Genomic DNA, 20350 nt, shown 5'->3' on the forward strand with positions numbered 1-20350 from the left:
TTATGGGCCTGGGGAATAGGGTGAAGGAGACTGACTGCTCTGACTGGACATCCAGTGTGCCAAGGAGAAGAGTCCTAGAACTATCTTGAATATATATTGATTAGTAGAATGAGAAGGTGCTGCCACTTCCAGCTTCACAAAAGCCTCCTGCTCTGTGCTAAAAACTAATTAATAATGTCATGATACTTGTTGGAATATTGTGATTTGTATTGCTTTTCATGTTTGGAATTTATATTTCCTCACTAATGCTCCTGCTCACTGTGAATGTCTTTTATGAACAGCTTTGATCTCTCTATGGTCTTTATTTGATGTATAGATTTAGCTACAAAGTTGCATTTTCATAGAATCACAGAATAGTTTGGTTTGGAAGGGACCTTTAAAGGCCATCCAGTCCAACCCCCAGCAATGAGCAGAAAATCACTTACATCAGTTTGCTCAGTCCCATCCAACCTGGCCTTGAATGTTTTCCTGAATGGGGTATACACCACATCTCTGGGAATCTTGTGCCAGTGTTTCAGCACCCTCATTGTAACAAAATTCTTCCTTGTATCTAGTCTAAATTGACCATCTATCTAGTCTAAAGTGACCATCTCTCTATTCTAAACCATTACCTGTTGTCCTCTTGCAACAGGTTCTGCCAAAGTTTTCTCCACCTTAAAAGCTCCTTTTTAAGTAATGAAAGGCTGCAATAAGGTCTGTCTCCCCAGAGCCGCCTTTTTCTCTCATCCTGTTGGCATAGCAGAGATGTTCTAGCCCTTTGATAATTTTCCTTTCCTCCCCTAGACTTGCTCCAGCATATCCACATCCTTCTTATGTTGTGGCCCCAGAGCTGGATGTAACACTGCAGGTGGGGTCACAGGAGAGTGGAGTGGAGGGGCAGAATCACCTCCCTCAACTGCTGCTTTGGATGCAGCCCAGTTTTCTCTCACTTGTGGATATTAAGATGTTCCAGGAGCAGCAATGCCCCGGGGTAACCGCAGTGGAAGGGTGCTGGAAGGACAAGGAAGTAGGGAGAACAGGACCAATATGAAAGAGGTGTTTGTAAAAGACAGTCAAAGTGGAAAAAGAGAGCAGAGCAAAGAGGGCATACAGGAAAAAATTTAAATGTTTTCTAAGGAATGAGAAGGAGGAATTAGCCTTCATTTAATTACCATACTTTTGCCGAAGTCAGGAGCATAATTTGAAACCTTTTATTTGAAAGTGTTCAGTTATGTGCACACAGATGTGCAAAAGGAGAGTCTTTTGACATTCCTTGAAGATATCCAGCTTTTGGTTCTTACTCAGTATCAATTTGAGGACTGCATGTGTGTTTGTTGAGTACTGACTTGAGTTCTTATAAAATGTTTTTAAGTAAAAAAATTTAAGCAAGCGCACCAATTGTAGATGTTTACTATTAAAACTTTCTTTGTAGGTAATTGCACTTAAGAATGAACATTGAAGACAAGCTGGGAGGATTATTTCTTAAATGTGGTGGCATAGACCAGATGCAGTCATCCAGGGCTATGGTAGGGATGGGTGCAGTATCTGACCAGTCTGGAGTATCGAGAGAACGGCAAGAGGCAGTGCTTCAAGATCGGACTATGCCGCACCAAGAAATTCTTGCAACAGATGAAGTGTTACAGGAAAGTGAACTTCGACAGCAAGAGATGATTTCACATGATGAACTCATGGTCCATGAGGAGACGGTAAAAAATGATGATGAAATGGATGCACAAGATAGACTTCCTCAAGGGCTGCAGTATGCTGTTAATGTCCCTGTAAGCAATTTCTTTGTGAAATATTGGAGAGATTACTAGGAAGCTTGATCTGGTAGTCTAATCCTACTCTGGCAAGAATCTATTAATTGCTTGTTTGGATTTTGATTATCAAAATATTTATGTCATTTGCCTCTGGCTGTGGATAAATTTTGCCAATTAAGTATAATCTTTAAGTATCTGTTTTATAAATATTTTATAAGCAGGCTGTTACCATAGAAGTAAAGTGTTAAAATGTGCTCCTTTAAGGATATTTAATGTTCAGGGGTAACTACAAAGCGGAATAAATAGTGTTATTAGAAGGTGCATACTGTTTATGCTGTTCATAGTACTGTTTAGTTGCTTTTGCTATAGGAAGCATCTTGTCTGTTTTTAAGGTATGTGGACGCTTAGCAATTGCATTCACACTGCAGGTTGGACTGTGACACTTCATACATGACCATAAATATGCCCCTCCACGAATTTCATAGAAGGTATACCTTGGCTTTCCCAGAGAGCACAGAGATGACTTCCCTTTGAAAATAGAGCATCTGTCTGTAATGCAGCACACCATCACTGTTACCCTTCAAACATAAAGGACAATCACCAGGACTATAAAAGTAGATAGCCTTACATACAAAGAATAATCTTCAGAAACACAGCACTGTTAAAACACTACTCTGTTAGCTGTAGATGAGGTGGCTCAGGTGTTAGAAAAATGTAAGAGTATCATGGTCTTCATTAAAGTTCACATTAGATCAAGATTTTTAAATTTTTTTTTTGTCAAAAACATCATTGGAACTGTTTTTTTTTTTCTTAAGAATTCTTCTGTATTAAATATATAATAAACTATTCCGTTAAATCTTATATTGACAACAGCACGGACTAAAGTAAAATAGGTATGAAAAACTGAATGGTTTTACAGATGGAAGTGATTTTAATATATGAACTGATCTCAAAATCACCACAGGTCAGGAAAAAAGACCTTGGGAGATGAATGAAAGGATACATCAAAATGTTACTGAGGAAATTAACTGTGCCCTTTTTATTTAAGATACATATTAATTCTTTCACTTAAATTTCTGAAAGAGTGAAGCCAGAAGATAATTCCCTTAGGAAAAGGTTTTCTGTTTCAGCAGTTTGTCATCTTCTAAAATTGAAAAATTGCTTTTCTGTAGTGAGAACCTTACCTGAAACTGGCACTTGGTATCTTAACAGATCAGTGTAAAGCAAGAAATTACCTTTACTGATGCATCTGAACAACAGAAACGAGACAAAAAACAAATACGAGAGCCAGTAGATTTGCAGAAAAAGAAGAAAAGAAAACAGCGTTCACCAGCAAAAGTAAGACATTGATTTGGCAAAACCAAGATTAAAAGGACCTGAAGATTTGGTTGACTATGACTAATTTCATTAGCATTTGAACTAGTTAGGCTGGAAATTGTTTGTTTGCTCAGTAAAGATGCAGTTCTGAAGTTCACCAGAGACCCAAAACAAAACTGATATAACAGTGTTTTTCTTTGAACTCCTTTTAGCAACATGAACTCTTGACATATTTTAACATCTGTCTCTCCAGGCAGTTCTCTCTCCAAATATTTTTTTTTTAAATTATGAGTCAGTAGCTTTGTAGACCATTTATAAATCATTACTCTGTATCTATCTAATAATAGTTGTGCTTTTCTGTGAGCCTGATAATTTTATATGCTTCATGCATAGTAGTGAAAAGTTTAAAAAAAAAAAACTAAAATGGTAGTTTTGAAAATTCTAAAAAGCTTACTAATATATATAAAATAATTTACTGGTAGGGAAAATTCCTGTGGTCATAATCATCTTCATATATGTATTTATTTATATCAAAAGGTTCTTACTCTGGCTGCTGGTTTGTTACTTAAAAATTTGTTTTGTAGATCCATTCATGAGGACTATGTATCCTTGTATGTCTGAAAACAATTTTCTTCTGTTGAGAAGCACTTCAGATAAAACCAGAATCATTTCGCCTCATGAGGTAGCAGTGTTACATCTTCAAGTAATTCCCCAAATCAGTATTAATCTTCAGACTTAAAATAGAACATATTCAGGCTGCTCTGATAGAAGTAAATCAGTTATATGTTATCACACAGCAGTATTAAAATAAGCCTACTCAGAAATCAGCCCAGACTGTTTGTACATTAAAGAAAAACTCACTGTAATACAAAGAAAATCTCCCAAACCTCCTTTTTGTTGCCCTGGGAGCAGGACCTTCCAGTCCTCCTCAAAGCACTGTCAAATAAGGTTGCACCTGTAGTATTCTTGGAAAGCTGAGAAATTGCTTCAGATTGGGTGTGGAAGCAAGTTCCAAATGCTGTGCATTTTTTTCTCACTTCTCCCTTTGAGAGAAAAAGGAGATCTAGGTTGAGTACATCCAGAGATCACTTCCATGGAAACATGGCAAGGTAGAAGAGGCGTGTGCCCCTCTTTCTACAGACGTGTACTTGCATGCTTCCTTTTTATCTCCCAGTCTGCCAGGATTAGTCTTTTGAGATGACAAAAGATTGAAAAATGATCAGGAGAATTGTTAAACAGGTTCTTTTTCAGTCTCTCTTCCCCCTTTTCAGACCTGTCAGAGTAGAAAGGCAGAGTAGAAAAAAGCTGAAGGACTGACCTAGGTGAGAACCTGCTGCAGTTTCAGTATTTCCAGAGTAGTGGGGTTGATTTTCCATCCAAACAAGCAGCTGGAACTCTGACAAGTGGAAGTCAGTTAACATTCTGAAACGTTCTAAATTCTGTTGTATATCAATGCAGTGGTCAGGTAAGGAAGAAGTCATCAGGTATCATGACTCCTGTCTCCTGTTCCCTCTCCCACGCAGACACACACACGTGCACACACGGACACACACGCACGCGCACACACTCACACGCACAAGCTTTTTTGTTGCTTTGGTTAGGGAAGCTGCTCTGACAAAGCTAACTCTCATCATTTAAGAGGTGGTAGATTAAGTAGAAAAGCCCAGGTTTAGGATAACCATGAAATTAAGTGTATTTTCTGCACAAGTATTTTAAAATTTCAATATAATATATGAAAAGCATCTCATAACATGCATTTAAATTTGTTTTAAAGACGCAGTTGGCTTCATCAGCTGGATAATGGTACAGAGCAGAGTCTTTACAATTGTCTCTCTCTGTGACTGGAGCTGTAACACATCAATCTTACAAACGTATGAATGTGCTTGTCCTTCAGAGTGAATGCACAAGAATTTGTTAGTCTGAGACTTTCACTCTTGTTTTGATGCAGGAGAATTAAAAATTAAGTAGATCCTACAGTATTTGCTATTTCAGAGATACTGTTTCAGTTATTGACTTTCTTTCTCATCACTGTCATTATCATAAAACCTAAAACGCTCTAGCTAATCAAACTGCAGATGTGTTTTCCCAGCATACTTTTATTTTTCTTAATAACAAGGGACTAAACTGTATTATTTAAGGTTCCTTAAGCTCTTCTTTATAGTTGTGTTTGCAGTTAAGCAAGATTTTATTAATGTAATTTGTTTACTGATTTTCTTATTCTCTTGCCAGAGATAGTAGAGATTTTGGGTTTTGATTTAGTTTTCTATTTTTATTCTTTTTTGTCGAATTAGAGAAAACCTGTGATTAGCTTTATTGAATAAAGTAGATGTGGTGCATTTTTAAAATTTAAGATTTTTTATTTTTATATGAAAATAGTGGCTTTGTTTGACAGCAGAGCAATTGAGTGTGGCAAGTTGAAGTCATCAAGGAGATGCTTTAGTAGGTATATTAAGTGAGCAATACTTTATTGAGTAAAAAAACCTGAAAGGGGAGAAGAATAATACTGTTCTCTTGGTTGTTTGGCTTTGGGATTTTGGTTTTTAAGATATAATTTTACCTTTGAGACTACTGGTTTTATACAGATGTAGATAATATATATGACTATTCTGGTTAAGCTTTAATGACTTTTAGTGAACATTTAGAGTTATGATTTGATATAAAGAATTTAACTGTTCGCTTTTTCTTTAAAATATGATCGTCCATGGTTTAGTGCCCAGGAGTGGTTTGATTACTTTGCATCCTTTCCAACAGACGGACAAAATAAACAATAGTGTATAAAGTGACTCAGCTGTGCCTAGGGAAGCTCTAAGCTGATTTTCCATGAGGTGCCTTTGTCTCCGTCCTGTTGAAATATCTCTTAATGCACAACGAGACACAAGTTGGATTGGACTGCAATTGGAAATGTGTATTAGAAGCTTAACGCATAGTTTCGTAGAAATTAGCTTTGTTTTACCTGAAATATTTACATTTTCTGCATCGAAAAAAATTAATGTTTTTTTTTTTTTGTAGTTAATAAGACATCTTTAGAGGGTAGTGTGAGAACAAATTTTACTCTTTTTAAAATAGATCCTTACAATAAATGAGGATGGATCACTTGGTCTGAAAACCCACAAATCTCATGTTTGTGAGCATTGCAATGCTGCCTTTAGAACCAACTACCATTTACAGAGACATGTCTTCATTCATACAGGTACTGCTTGACTTCAAATTTGTCTTTTCTACTATATAAAGAGTTGTTTACTTATGTTAAAAATGTTTTCAGCTCTATGCGAATTTCAGTTTTAAGAGTGTAGCTAACTTGGCATCTAAGCTTAGAGATTCCATGCACCAAAGTGTCAAAAGAATATCAGAAAAAAAAAATCAACATATATTTAATAAACTGAAGAGCTAACTGTTTACAAGGTTTCTTTTCTTTCTTTATCAGAAAGTAATGGGTTGACTTGTAGCCTAAGTGCCAAAAATTGACCCCTTTGTAAAATGTGCTGCAGCTGCTTATTTGCCTGATGAGGTATCTCTGTGTTTGGAGAAGTGAAAAAGGTACTTACTGTTGTAATAGCTTGCCAGTATCCTGAATGCAGTCTATGCCAGCATCCTGATTGATCTTGCACTTGAGGAAATTACAGCCATTCCAGATCACTCTTCCGTGCTAGTCTTAATGTGACTCTTAGGATCATGGAGAGAACTCTGCAGTTCATGTACCTAGTAAGGCAAATGTTTTTTGGTATCAGGGTATTTTTGGAATTCGCTCAGATGCTGGTGTTTTTAATAGACATTTTAATATTCCTCGAAAATAGTTATCAGAAACAACAGTGTGTAGTTATTAACTTATGGATGTGGAATTATATTGTTCAAGGTGAAAAACCATTTCAGTGCAGTCAGTGCGACATGCGTTTCATACAGAAGTACCTGCTACAGAGGCATGAGAAGATTCATACTGGTGAGTATAGTGCCTTGAGTATCTTTACTGGCGTGCTTAAAAACTGTTTCCCCACTCAGGCAAGGTTTCTGGTAATAAATATGCAGCCAAAAACCCTGTCGTAGTTTGTTTTAATTTAACACATGTTACAAAGTTATAAAGCTTTTTAAAAGAAATTAGTTTTTTGCTTTCAACTTGTTCCACTTTCCTTCGGCTGTAAAATGAGTATGAAGTCCAGTAAGCGGATCTGAAAGTAGTTTTCTATAAATAACCCCAGAGCAGCAAATCCTGAAGTTTGTGCATTCATAAAAGTCAAAGTTCGTTAAGCAGTTCTGTCTTTTGTTGTATCGAGTTAATTCAGACACGGGGGACTTCCAAATTACATTTCCATAGATTTATTTGTTTGTTTGTCTGTTTGTTTGTATTTGAATTTGATGGAAAAGTGCCAGGACTAAAATGGCCAAAATGCCTAACCCCAAAGGTATTAGTATCAGCTTTTCTTTTCACTTTTTTTTTTCTTTTAGGTTTAATTCAGAACTGTTCTAAAAAGAAGAGTCTTAGTTTAAAAATATGCAGTATAGGTCAAATAAGGCCCAAAGCTTTAAACCAAAGCAAGTTAAAGTTTATATATGTTTATTTTTTTTTACCTTGTTGCACCACACAGAACCACATTCTTTAACAGGTTTGGTTTCATTGGGTTTTTGGCATTTTGGTGCATGGCCTTTCAATCCCTCTTTAAATATTTTGTAATATGGTCCCTTTTGGACTAGATGCCAATTTCTCAGCCTCTTTTTCAGAAAAGCAGAGCTGGTGAATGTGCACAGTGTTTCTTGGCTGTAGCATTTAAATGGATATGAAAGCTACTAACACGCAGTGCAGTGTGTGCATGTGTAAGGGTTGAGAGGGAGAAAAAACTCTGCAAAATGAATTTTCAGAGCAGTGTACAGGGAGTTACATGCACAAATGCCCTGTTGTTTATGGGATTTTTGTATCCTAGGTTGCCATGAGTCCAGACTAAGTAGGTTTCCTTCAGCCAGTCAGCCACAGAAGAGTCTTCCATTCTTCTGTCCCGTGTCTTTGTTCTGCTTCTAGTCTTTCCTCTGGCTCTGAATTGGTGAACCATGCTGCCTCCACTTTGTGTAGATACTTATTCTGAAAAGAATGCTCATTCAGTCTCTTCCATCTATCTGCCCTCCAGCTCCCCCCCAAAAAGGCAAAAATTTAAGAGCAGTCTTCACATTTTTTAGAAGATTTTTCTTTTTTTTTTTCAAATGAGGATTATTCCCTGTACGTGGCTTTGAAAATAAGAGTCTGGGCAATATAGTTAATTAACACTTGACTGCAAATATTTTATAAATTGATTTAATTATCTTTTAAAATTTAGCTTCTAGCTCTAATGAGAGATCTGTGTTGATTGTAAGCTTTGGAGGGAGGGGGGTGGATGTGGTGGGATTGTAGGTTTTTATGCCAGCTCTTACATATGCTAGTCTTTGTTTAGCAGAGAAAAAGGTACCATTTAACTAATTAACCATATCTGACTTTTTTTAGATAACTGTGTTTCCTCCTTTCCTCACATCCTGAGCTATAGTTTGGTTGTTTCTCAGAAAATAGAAGATGGTTTAAATTGTTGAATCATGCTAGTAATGATTAGGAGAAAACATTTAAAACTCAGCTTCCAGGAGTGGCAGAATTTTTTCTGAAGGCCGTTCAGTTAACAAGAATTTAACTAGAGTTTAATTTTTGGCTTCACCTGGTTATAGTATAGCTAATTGGCACTCTGCATGCCTGTCTGTGCTTTCACCTCTATAATGACAGTGCTCACTACTGGCCCTTAGCTGTTAGTGTAGTCACTCTGTTGTTCAGGGCTACATAACTAAACCCATCCAGAAAAACTGAATTTTCAGCTTGATTCTCTAATGAGAAGGTGAGCAGTGGGTCTGTGTTTTACTTTGATGCAAGTAAAGGTCTGTTTGTATTATTCATACCCTTTAAAAAAAAAAAAAGATTCTTTATTCAATCCTTTTTTATTTTGCATTTTTATCTCCATGAATGACCACTTTTAGCACCAGCTTTTGGACAGTGTTCAAAATGCTGATGTGGAACAGGAAAGCTCTTACTCTTTTAAAGATTTTTATCAAATTTCCTAGTTTATTTTAAACCAATCAAAGAGAATAGTAAGAGGTAGAAGCCCTGTTTTATGCCTTTTACAAGCCCCCAATTTACAGGTGCTCCAGCTATTTCCAGTCTGATTTGACTTTAGTTCTCTGAACCACTCCTTCAAAGGAAGTGTTGTGAGGGAGTTAGGAAGCAATCAATGAACAGCCTTACTCTGTGTAAATAATTAAACAGTTGCATCTAAAAGCAGACATTGCATTAATACAAAATTTGCTTATAATTGTATGTAGAGGAGGACAGCAGTGTTGGAACCCTGCTGCTAAACTTGTCCCTAATGATACAGAAAATTGCTATTTTAGTTGTAAGAGAGGGAAGAGTCACTGGTATGCAAATATTTTCAGTTTACGAGGTTGGAGAAGATGCTGAATGTTCTTTTTTTTTTTTTTCCTTTCAAATATGTCTGCTTACTTTTTGCTTAGAGATGTTTCTTTATACCTTACCCACTCGTGCATTCATGTGTCCTAGTTGTGTAAGCCACCCTACTTTCCATTTTAAACACAAAAACTAAGATTACATTAAAAAAATAAAGCACCATTGGGGCTAACAATTCAAGTGCCTTCTTATTCAGTCATGCTGCTTTTTTATAGCCTTCTTTTAGTATTTGCTTTTGTCTGTTTAGCCTTCAAAATGCCTGGCTTTATAATTGTTACAGCCTTCATACACATAATATTTGTACTACACTGGATGAATAGTTCTGTTGCTTGACTTTAATAGATTGCAAACACAGGCACAACACATGAGCTGTTTTCATAAATAATGCATTAATTGTTGTATTGTGTTTTTAAATTTTGAGGGTTTTTTATACATCTGATTATTTCCCAATAACCAAGACGTTTCAGAAAAATGCGTCCTGGATTCTCCCTGCAATATCAAAAGGCTGTTATTAATGGTCTCCTCCATTTGCAATAGATCCTGTCTGAAAAGTACAACAAAATTGCAGAAGGCATCTGAAATTTTAGGCTTCTGCTAGGATGAAATTATTATTGGAAGCCTATCTTCATATTAATTTTTAATCTTTTCCTAAAATTATCTTCCATATGAAGATTAAAGCCAAAATTAAATATGGTGTCAGTTTCACAAAGGTTTTCTTAATCTTACTTTCAGAGTGTTCTGGAATTCTACTGAAAAATACTATTTTCTGTACTGTGCTGAGTTAACTCCAGGGCAGTGTCCCCAAATTCTTCTCCCTGTTAAGGCATGGCCAGCAGTGCATTTGTCTGTGCCCTGAAAGTCTCCAAAATAGCTGGTGACTGTAATCCACCTAAAATCCACAGGCCCCTGTTTGGCCCTGTTTAAGCCTTGAAATGGGGATAGGTAGCTGTGGAGTCTTCTGCCAGCAAGTAGTCAGCTTGAACAGGAAAATGTTAAGGAACTCTGTGTGCATTCACTTACAGAAATGAGTGTAAGGCTGCAGGTAAGTGTGTTAATGAAGCGTTCTGCATTTCCTGGGATTGCAGGATGGCTCCTTAGAGGGCTGTTCAAGGCCAGAACAGGACTCAGCTCTCTTGCTTTAAGGCTCAGGATAGTTTTCAACCTAAACAGCCACTCCATTCTCTAAAATAAATCTAAGGTAGTATGAAAGCAAGCTTTGAAACAATTAAGGAGAGTTGTTTGAAGGTGCAATTTAAAAAACCCACAAAGTAGAATAGTGGAGCAAAGGGAAAGAAAACAGTAGGTAGCAAGGACTAAGTAGTAGTCTTCAGGAATGGAAGAGTTCCCATGTATGAAACAAGAGCAATGAGGTCTAAATGTCCTGCCTCAGCATCCTGAAAGTGGAAGGCAAGGGTTGGTATTTGATTCAGAAAGTCTGAACAGGCTTGTTGGGAGTAAGGCACTGTGATTTTGAGGGTGCCAAACAAATAAAGAGAACATTAAGAATGAACCTGGAGTTTGAAAGTGAAGAAATGGGCCAGAGAGGAGGATTTGCCTATAGGCAGGATGAGAGGGAATGATACGTGTTTATAACTTACAAGGGATGTTGAAAAAAGTGCAAAATTTTTATTTTATTTTATTTTATTTCTTGCTTATTAATAAGCAAGAAATGGTAATGTTCTCTAAGTCAAGTGAAAGAAGAGATGTAGAGTGCTGGGGTTGTGAGCCTGTAGAAAAAGAACTGATAGAAGCTGAGAGATCTGAGGAGAGGAGATAATTTGATTTAGGAGAGAATAAATTGATATAATTTCATCTGAGAAAGGGATTGGCTGAGAAGCCACATGGAGAGGTAAGAATTAATAATTCGAAATAGGACATAGGCTTAAAAAAGAGAGATTTAGAAATTGCTTGGAGTTAAGGAAGTTGAAACTGGGCATTAGTGATCTGACTAGGAGCACATGTGTGGGTGATCCAGATATTTTCCATTCTAGTCTCTGTAAATACTGGAACCTTATTTTCAGGTACTGTATTCCCCTTTGTAGAAGGATGTGGGTAAATGTCTCTACTCTAAATGGAAAATACAAACTCTGTCAACATTTTAAATAATTAAATCTATTAATTTAAGGTTTTAAACTTTAACAATTAATTGTTGGTAATTCAACAGTTCATAATATAATTAGTAAGAATAAAACTACTTCAGAAAATAGCAATAGTCTGCATATTTCTGAAACAGGACATAAATAGTTCATATCCCAAAAATCAGTGCAGTGCAGTTCCCAGAACAAAGAGGGTCTTGACAGATGCTGCCAAGATAATCCCTGACCTCTATGTCGGTCCAAAAGATTTCATAGTAAATACTAAGAGGAGAGATCACTGTTGTTCAGGGTGAGTTCTAGTAAATAATAGTGAACTTCTATAAAAGCAGAACTAACTTTACAATGCATTTGAAATTTTTACGTTTTGTCAGAGAAACTAGGAAAAAATATCAGAGGGAAGATGTAAGGCAAAAGTTAAAAGAAATAAAAATAGTTACTCCCTGCTCAGAAAGTATTGTTACAGGGTTTCTTTGTGAGGAAAAATAAGGGGAACTGAAGATGAATTCAGGGCAGTGCACATTGTCTGAACGAGTATTTCCTGAAGGTAAAGAAAAAAACCCCAGAAACCAAAACTAGCTAACAAAACAATCAAAATGAGAAACCTGTAAGTTGGCAACTGCTGGTTCTGCTACAGAGGTTTCTTGGGTTTTGACTTAATTTAAAAAAAAAATTAAGTTAGTTCTTAGAAAACAAAATTGGGTTTCAACGAAAATAGAAGGACTTTTTCAAAGCAGTTCTCTCCATTCCACATGCAAATAAGGGAAAAAATATGGAAAAATAGAAAGCACCCTCCAAAATGTTATAGTTGAAGTTCGGATATGCATTAATTCTCTCTTAGTAGGGATGGGTTTGAGGTAATGACTTGGTGAGAGGCTTGAGGTATTTTTATACAGTTGTCTGCCCTAAAAAATGCATGCCGTAGCAACAATTCAGGAAGACCATCTTTGCAGTTCTTAATTTGTTAGGTGTAAGACATATGTGCACCTGCATTAGAAAGAGGAGTAAGGATTTCGTTTTAAAGGTGGGGTTTTTTTAGCATAAAAGCTTAAAGTGATTTGAGGCATCAGCAACTGAGTATTGAAAAAATAGTGATATAAGCAAGCCCTGTGTTGTTTTTCAGTAGCAATAGACTAAATCCTCTTACTGTTTCTAATAGAGAATGTAGTATTTGGTCTGGTAATTTTATGGAAAAATGTTGATTTATTCTTTTAGATTAATATTGCTATGTGTTTTTTATCAGGTGAAAAGCCATTTCGTTGTGATGAATGTGGTATGAGGTTTATTCAGAAGTATCACATGGAAAGGCACAAAAGAACTCACAGTGGAGAGAAGCCTTACCAGTGTGAATATTGTTTGCAGGTAAGATGACTTGGTGAAATCTTCTGTGCTTGAAAGCCAAAACACCAGTCAATTCCTCAGTATTGCAGATGGGCTTTCTCCATTTTATCCAAATAAATATATAATGAATGTTTTTTCGGTCCAGATGGGCTATCTTGGTGGTGCAGAGTCACAGCTGGCTGTGGTTGATTTTATTGACTGTATACTCTTGTTTGGCACTTCATTAGAAATTGGTCAAGTGGGTGAATCATCAAGTAAATTCTTTAGAATGAAAGGCTTCTTTTCTTTCTGCTAACACATTTCTTTTTGCAAAATAATAATAATAATGATAATAATGATAATAGTATTAATCAGCACCATAATCTTTTCCAGTATTTCTCCAGGACTGATCGCGTGCTGAAACACAAACGTATGTGCCATGAGAACCGCGAGAAGAAACCCAACAGAAGTGCCACCAAAGTTGGCTTTTTGCCATCAGAGGAAGATTCTGGTTTCTCTACGCCTCTGAAAGACAGCTCCTTGCCAAAGAAGAAAAGGCAGAAAACAGAGAAAACAAAATCTGGGGATAAGGAAAGTTCAGATAAATCAGAACACAAGAAGGACAAAAATGACTATTTGCCTTTGTACTCTTCTAGTACTAAAGTAAAAGATGAATATATGGTAGCGGAATATGCTGTTGAGATGCCACATTCTTCGGTCGGTGGATCGCACTTAGAGGAAGCAAATTCTGGAGAAATACACCCACCTAAGCTTGTTCTCAAAAAGGTCAACAAGAGGAGTCTAAAGCAGCCACTTGAGCAAAGTCAAACCATTTCACCTTTATCTACATATGAAGACAGCAAGGTTTCCAAGTATGCCTTCGATCTTGTGGATAAGCAAAGTTTACTGGACTCTGAAGGTAATGCTGACATTGATCAAGTCGACACATTACAGGAAGGGCCCAGTAAACCTGTACACAGCAGCACTAATTATGATGATGCAATGCAGTTTTTGAAGAAAAAGAGGTATCTACAAGCAGCTAGTAACAACAGTCGAGAATATGCCTTGAATGTAAGTACCATAGCATCTCAACCTTCAGTAACGCAGGCAGCTGTGGCCAGTGTCATTGATGAAACTGCTACAGCCTCAATACTGGACACACAGGCACTGAATGTTGAAATTAAAGGTAACCATGACAAAAATGTCATTCCAGATGAGGTACTGCAAACTCTTTTAGATCATTATTCACACAAGGCTAATGGACAGCATGAGATCTCTTTCAGCGTGGCTGACACAGAAGTGACCTCTAGTATATCCATCAATTCCGCTGAAGTATCTGAGGTGACCCCATCTGAGACGGTTGGAACAAGCTCTCAAGCTTCCTCATCAGATAAAGCTAGTATGTTACAAGAATATTCAAAGTTTTTACAGCAAGCTTTGGACAGAACTAGCCAAAATGATGCCTATTTGAACAACCCGAGCCTTAATTTTGTGACTGATAACCAGACACTTACAACCCAGCCAGCATTTCCTTCCATGGAGAAGGTCTACACATCTATACCCGTCAATAGCTTTCGGTCGGGAATGAACTCTCCATTAAGAACAACTCCAGACAAGTCTCACTTTGGACTAATGGTTGGTGATTCTCAGCACCCTTTTCCCTTTTCAGGTGATGAGGCAAATCATTCTTCTTCCTCCTCTACACAGGACTTCTTGGATCAAGTAACTTCTCAGAAGAAAGCAGAGGCACAGTCTGTTCATCAGGCATATCAAATTAGCTCCTTTGAGCAGCCCTTTAGAGCTCAGTACCATGGGGCAAGAGCTGGAATATCCTCTCAGTTTAGCACTGCCAATGGACAGGTGAACCTTCGGGGACCAGGGACAAGTGCTGATTTCCCAGAATTTCCCTTGGTGAATGTAAATGATAGCAGAGCTGGGATGACTTCTTCACCTGATGCCACAACGGGCCAGACTTTTGGCTAAGAAATTTTTGTAAATAATACTGGCACTTTAGAACACATTTGTCAAAAGGGGGTTGCTCTGTATAAGATGGAGTTCTGTACAGCTTTTAAGAGCGCTATGTTAAAACAGAAGTAAGCTGATATTAGCAAGACCAATAACTGCTTCTTTTTTCTTTTTTTCTTTTTTTCTTTTTTAAAAAAATTTGTTCTTTAGCCATCAGTCATTGAACTGCCTGATGTTGGTGCCCCTATCAAAGGCAGTTTATTATTCACTTGTTTGAATCCAGAAAATATTTTACCTTCTATGAAATTTCAAAATAAACAAAATCCCCAGGTAAGACTTTCCCCCATGATTGTTTCCTTGCTGGTTTCCTTGTATGCTTTGGGAGGACAGTTTTTTGTCTGATACTATTCACAATGTCATTTCTAAGCTTGTCAGCATAGTTGTTGCTCTTCAGCAGGGAATCAACGTGTACTAAACACACAGAATAAACAAGTAAGTTTTGGAAGTCAAACAAATATGCTTTAAAAGAAAGCAATTCCTAGAAAAATCTTCAGTCTCTCTCAAAAATAATTTTAGACCATGTGCCCTTTATTTCTCCTTTGCATTACCTCGAGTTGTGTTTGGAGGGAAAGAAAGTGAATTCTGATAGACTAACTCTACTATTTAAAAGTCTAATTAATTTAAAATACTTTAAACACTTTTTTAAGCAAAATGCCTAACTGCTAAAGCCTTTACTTCATTCCAGAAGTAATGTGTATTTCTTTGTACAGCTGAATCTAGATGTAACTTTTTAATGACTTTTTCATATGCAGAAACCAAGATTTTGAAGTTTTAGTTAAAATACTCTGTAGATGACATTCCCAATTGCAAAATGCTTACACAAACAGTGTATTCCAAGATTTAAAAGCTTAATTGTACCTTACCCTACATACTCATAACGATTAACATAGAGCACTTAGCCAACTTTATAGTTTTTGATTTCTCAAAAAATAAAACCATTTTTAGATGTTTAGGTTTGATACGGTTGCATCATTTTCATCTCATACAGCAGCTCCAGTAATTCTTTTCCGTATACTTGAGATTGGGTATTTTTAGCTTCTGTAAAAACTGTTTTAATTCTCTGTCTAGAATTTTGACAATTCCAATTATTAATTTTATTGAAGTATCCCTGAAAGCTGAAGAAGTGGGCATTCAAATTCCCTATTTTTTAGTGTTTGCTTAGTAAAAGTCACTACAATTTTACCAATGCAAACTGGTGAATGATGCTAGTGAGCGGGATTTCTTTTTCCAGCCTAGGAGAGTGATCAGAAGTTTTCATTGCATTTCACAGTATAAATAAACTGCAAAGTTTATCCCTGTACCATGAATATGTTTTTTTGAATAGTACTTTGTCTTGAAGTATACAGTATGGTACGATAAGTAGTTCTGTGTGCATTTTTAAGGTGGTAAGATTTGAGTAGCCTAACTATTGTGTAGTTTAAGTTAACAAGTTCCAGATTTTTGAACTGTATGTTCATTCTATTGCACCTTCCCTAAAGGGACACTGTCTGGTAGTTCAAGGCAGTTTAAGCCTCATGTAGGCTGATTAACCAGGGAAAAACACACACACACACACACACACACACACACACATACACACACACATACACATATAGGTAGGTGTGTATATGGTGGTTTTTAAAATAGGATTTCATCCAGGTTTTTACAGCACTGTTGCTAGCTAGTGTGTCTCAGATAAAGCCATCAGGTAGGAGAAAAGGCTGCATCTCAAGGGGCTAAAATATATCCTGTCTTTTAAGAAAGGACTTGAGCAGGACCTAGAACAGTTCCCACCTCTTACCAAAGCAGTAGCAATATTTTTCTGAATTTTCATTACCAGGAAACTGATCCCACTTTGTCTTTTCCCTTATGGGAGCACTAATACAGAACTAACTTCACTTGGTACCGTTGAGGGACAAAGGGCATTTATTATCCATAGCCTACTTCTTCTATTGGCAAGAATACAGTTTATATAAACTAATTTCTTCATACTTTTGTATAAGAAAGCAGGCTTTTTTGATTTGTTGACCCTGTGTGTAATACAGTAAGGCATTTCAGCATGCTATGACTTACCAGTAATTTTGTCTGAATATTTGGCCACGACTTGAAAAGAGTGGGCATCAAGGGAGAAGAGTAAATTCCTTATGGATTATTAATGATACTTGTAAAGAAATTTCTTTGAAAGAATATTTTTAAACTGATTTGTGGTCTCTCTGTTTTTTTTTTTCCTTTATGGTCAGTTTGGTTTTTTGACTTTCCATTGTGTGTTGCACAGAAATAACTAAAGGGTCCCTATATCCCAGGAAACCACCTCTTGTAAGGCATACTTTGTTTTCAGTGTCCATTTCCATGACATCCTAGCTTGTGGTGCCTGAATAATACTGTGTTGGCACTTTTGTTCCTATGCCCTGATCTTGCAAGGAGATGGCAATTGTACTATTTGTTAAATATAGCAAGGAACAAAAGAGAAAAAAAAAAAGAAAAAAAAGGCTGGGTTATTACTGTGTTACTGCACTGCTGTGGGCCCATAGAGAGGTAAGAGGAATGAAGCCTCCTTCTCCCTGAGGGGACTGACTCAGCTTTATTTAAAAAAAGTTGCTGCATTGACACTCTGGTGTGAGATTGTGATTGAGGACTCGGAGGGAGTGGCTCTGCCATGCCACTGTCACACTTGGGAATCACTCTGAGGGTGTGTGAGGGAGCAGGCTGCTGCACAGACTGAAGGAACCTGCTCTTCCCTGCAGCCAAACGGGGATCACCAGAGGAACTGCTGTTCCTTCCATCCCAGCTCATTCCCTAGCCTGCTGCTGAGCCATTCCAGCTGCACTCTGTGCCTTAGGACAGGCTATGAAGTCCCCTAAGCCACAGGGGCTGTCTTGTAGGGTTCTTCCACGTGTACACGTGTACAATTAAAGTGGTGTGAGTAGCTGATCTGCTGATGCTTGAAGCTTTCTGCACTGGAGGAGTTAGCCAAATGTACTGCTGTGATTTCCTGAGTACATCCCTTTCTATCCTGGAAAAAGTGTTTATGTAGTCCTGGGAGGTTTAGCTCTGTAAAAAGCTCTTGCTTGTTTAATAATGGCATTATTTAATAATGTTTTTCACTGCTCATGTTTTGCTGCTTTTAATCTGCTGCAGATGCACACTCTTCATGTTGATCTGGTCATTTTTGTTAGTTTTCTGTGTATGTGTGGAAAAAAGCAGCTTTGGTTGTCTGTTCTGTTCTTATGCTGTCAGTATAAGGCTGGGGTGAGCATGGAGATTCCCCTGAGCTAACAGCAGCCCTTCCTACCAAAAGGTCATGTGAGCACCAGATATGTGTGTGTGTGTAAGGTGGAATTTTTGGGGATATCTACTAGTGATAGCGCAATGATAATTTTGAAAAAGAAGAAATTGATGACATTTATTACCAAGCTCTCTCTTTCTACATATATATATATATATATATATATATATATATACAAAATACATATATATATATATATACACACACATGCACTTATTAATAGGCCATATTTTGGTCCTAAATTACTTGACAGTGTCCCTTTTAGCATGAATCTTTTGATATATTTTGCCATTAATATAACAGACAATGAAGGAATCAGCTTGTAATGGTATACTAATAGGCATTTACATTTTCTTCATTTGATTTGAGAATGCATTAATCATAAATGACAAGTTTTGGGGAGAAGGATTAACCATGTGTATTACTGTATGTTGGTTTACGAATAACGACATAAACAATTTAAATTGGATGATAAAAGAACCATGTTTATGATCTTGTGTCTCCTAGTGTTGTCTTTAGGAAAATTGTATTTCAAGAAAAAAATAGGACAAGAAAGTATTCATGTGAAATAACACTTGTATTATTTTTATATTGTACTTGTTGGGTTTTTTTGAATGATGGGAGCTTTTAATTGTTAATTGAGAAGTACAGTAAAATCTTGCTAATTCACTGACCTCTAAACAGAGCATCTGACAGGTTTCTACATCCCTCATGGTCCTTTCCCACCTCTCTGCAATGGTCTAAAAAGTACTGTAGCAAGGTCTCACACAATAATACTGTACTACTTCACCCAAGTATACTACAGCATCTCTATTAGTATACTAGGAGGTAGAAGGAGTATTGAAAACTAAATTGCAGTTGTCAAAATAAATTAACAAAGTACTTTTTGTGATGTGACATCCTTGCTTTTCTTGCCTGCCTCTTCACTGTTTTCAAAATTGTAATTTGTAAAGGGTTTCTAAGGCATTGCTGCAAATTATTGGGGTTCTGCTGTAACTTTTGGAGTTTATTCCAAAGTATTCGTGTTCTCCTCTGAAAACTTTCCTCCTGAACAGATACGTTGTATTCCACGCTTGATCAGGATATTTTTATAGAATTTGTATCATGTCTAGTAACTATTTGAAATGAACCAGAATATTTGGATGAATTAACTCTGAATTTTGCAGCATTGGACTACATTATGTATGTATATTTGCTAACTAAATTTTCTTGGCTTTGAGAGCTTTGATTTTTATTCTTTGTTTGCTTGCTTTAATACCATTACAAATCACAGGGAAAATCCTAATGCTCCTGGGAATCCGTTTGGAAATGTTAACAGGCAGAAATGTGTTTATGCAGTTGGTACCAGTACACATGTGAACTTTCAAATTACATGGTTGGTACTGAAGCAAATGAATAATTTTACAGTTTCCTAGAGTTAAATGTCTTACTAAAATGAACCTTGTAACTTTGAAAGTTCATTGGACTTAGGGTAATGCATGTTTATGTTAGGCATGTAATGCATTTAGCTGAAACTCACTTTGCAAAGGACAAGCACTAAGAAAGTATTACTGCTTTTGAAAAGACATGTCTTATAATTTGAAATTTTAACTTCTGTTCAAGTTCAATTTGCTTTGTGTCAGGGAAATAAATTTATAGTCGCTTTTGCTCTACTCAATATACAAAATCTTCTGTTTCCTTTTTAAAATTACATCTTTTGGTAGGAAACACAAACTGAGGCAAGCAAACATTTCTAAGAGTTGTTTCTTGCTTTCCTTAATCCAATGGATGGAAAGGTAATATTGTGTAAACAACATTATTTTATTTTTTTATGCAATATCATGCTGTAAATATGATTTATCAAATAAGGATGTACCTATGATTGAATCTTTGATTCTGCACAGCTAGAGTTTATATATAAATATAAATGTGTCTTGACAATCAAGGACTTATGTCAGTCTTCCTTTATGACGTTTCTTATTGTTATGCATTCCATTTGTTTGACTTGAGTATTTGTATTGTCTGTAAAGTATGTAATGTTTTTATAGCTTGTTTAAAAACAAACAGAAAAGCCTGTAAATATGAACTGATCACAGTACTGCTCTGTTAGAAGGCATATGATGATGTACTGTTTGTAAGCAATAATACA

At 36.6% G+C, this 20350-nt stretch overlaps 1 protein-coding gene across 4 annotated transcripts in view; it reads left to right on the forward strand.

Moving 5' to 3' along the window:
• ZNF148 (zinc finger protein 148) overlaps positions 1-18714 on the forward strand; it is a 37935-nt gene extending 19221 nt beyond the window's left edge. For 2 of the 4 annotated variants that reach the window (XM_059852647.1, XM_059852645.1), the window contains exons 2-7: positions 1412-1757; positions 2952-3077; positions 6123-6246; positions 6910-6993; positions 12856-12974; positions 13326-18714. In XM_059852647.1, coding sequence (XP_059708630.1) covers positions 1428-1757; positions 2952-3077; positions 6123-6246; positions 6910-6993; positions 12856-12974; positions 13326-14915 — 2373 coding nt within the window. In that variant the 5' untranslated portion in view covers positions 1412-1427 and the 3' untranslated portion in view covers positions 14916-18714. The remainder of the gene's footprint in view (positions 1-1411; positions 1758-2951; positions 3078-6122; positions 6247-6909; positions 6994-12855; positions 12975-13325) is intronic. The other 2 variants (XM_059852648.1, XM_059852649.1) reach the window with 2 other exon arrangements.
• The last annotated feature ends 1636 nt before the right edge of the window (positions 18715-20350 follow it).

Source organism: Haemorhous mexicanus, chromosome 8 (genome assembly GCF_027477595.1).
Source record: "Haemorhous mexicanus isolate bHaeMex1 chromosome 8, bHaeMex1.pri, whole genome shotgun sequence".
Classification (NCBI taxonomy): domain Eukaryota; kingdom Metazoa; phylum Chordata; class Aves; order Passeriformes; family Fringillidae; genus Haemorhous; species Haemorhous mexicanus.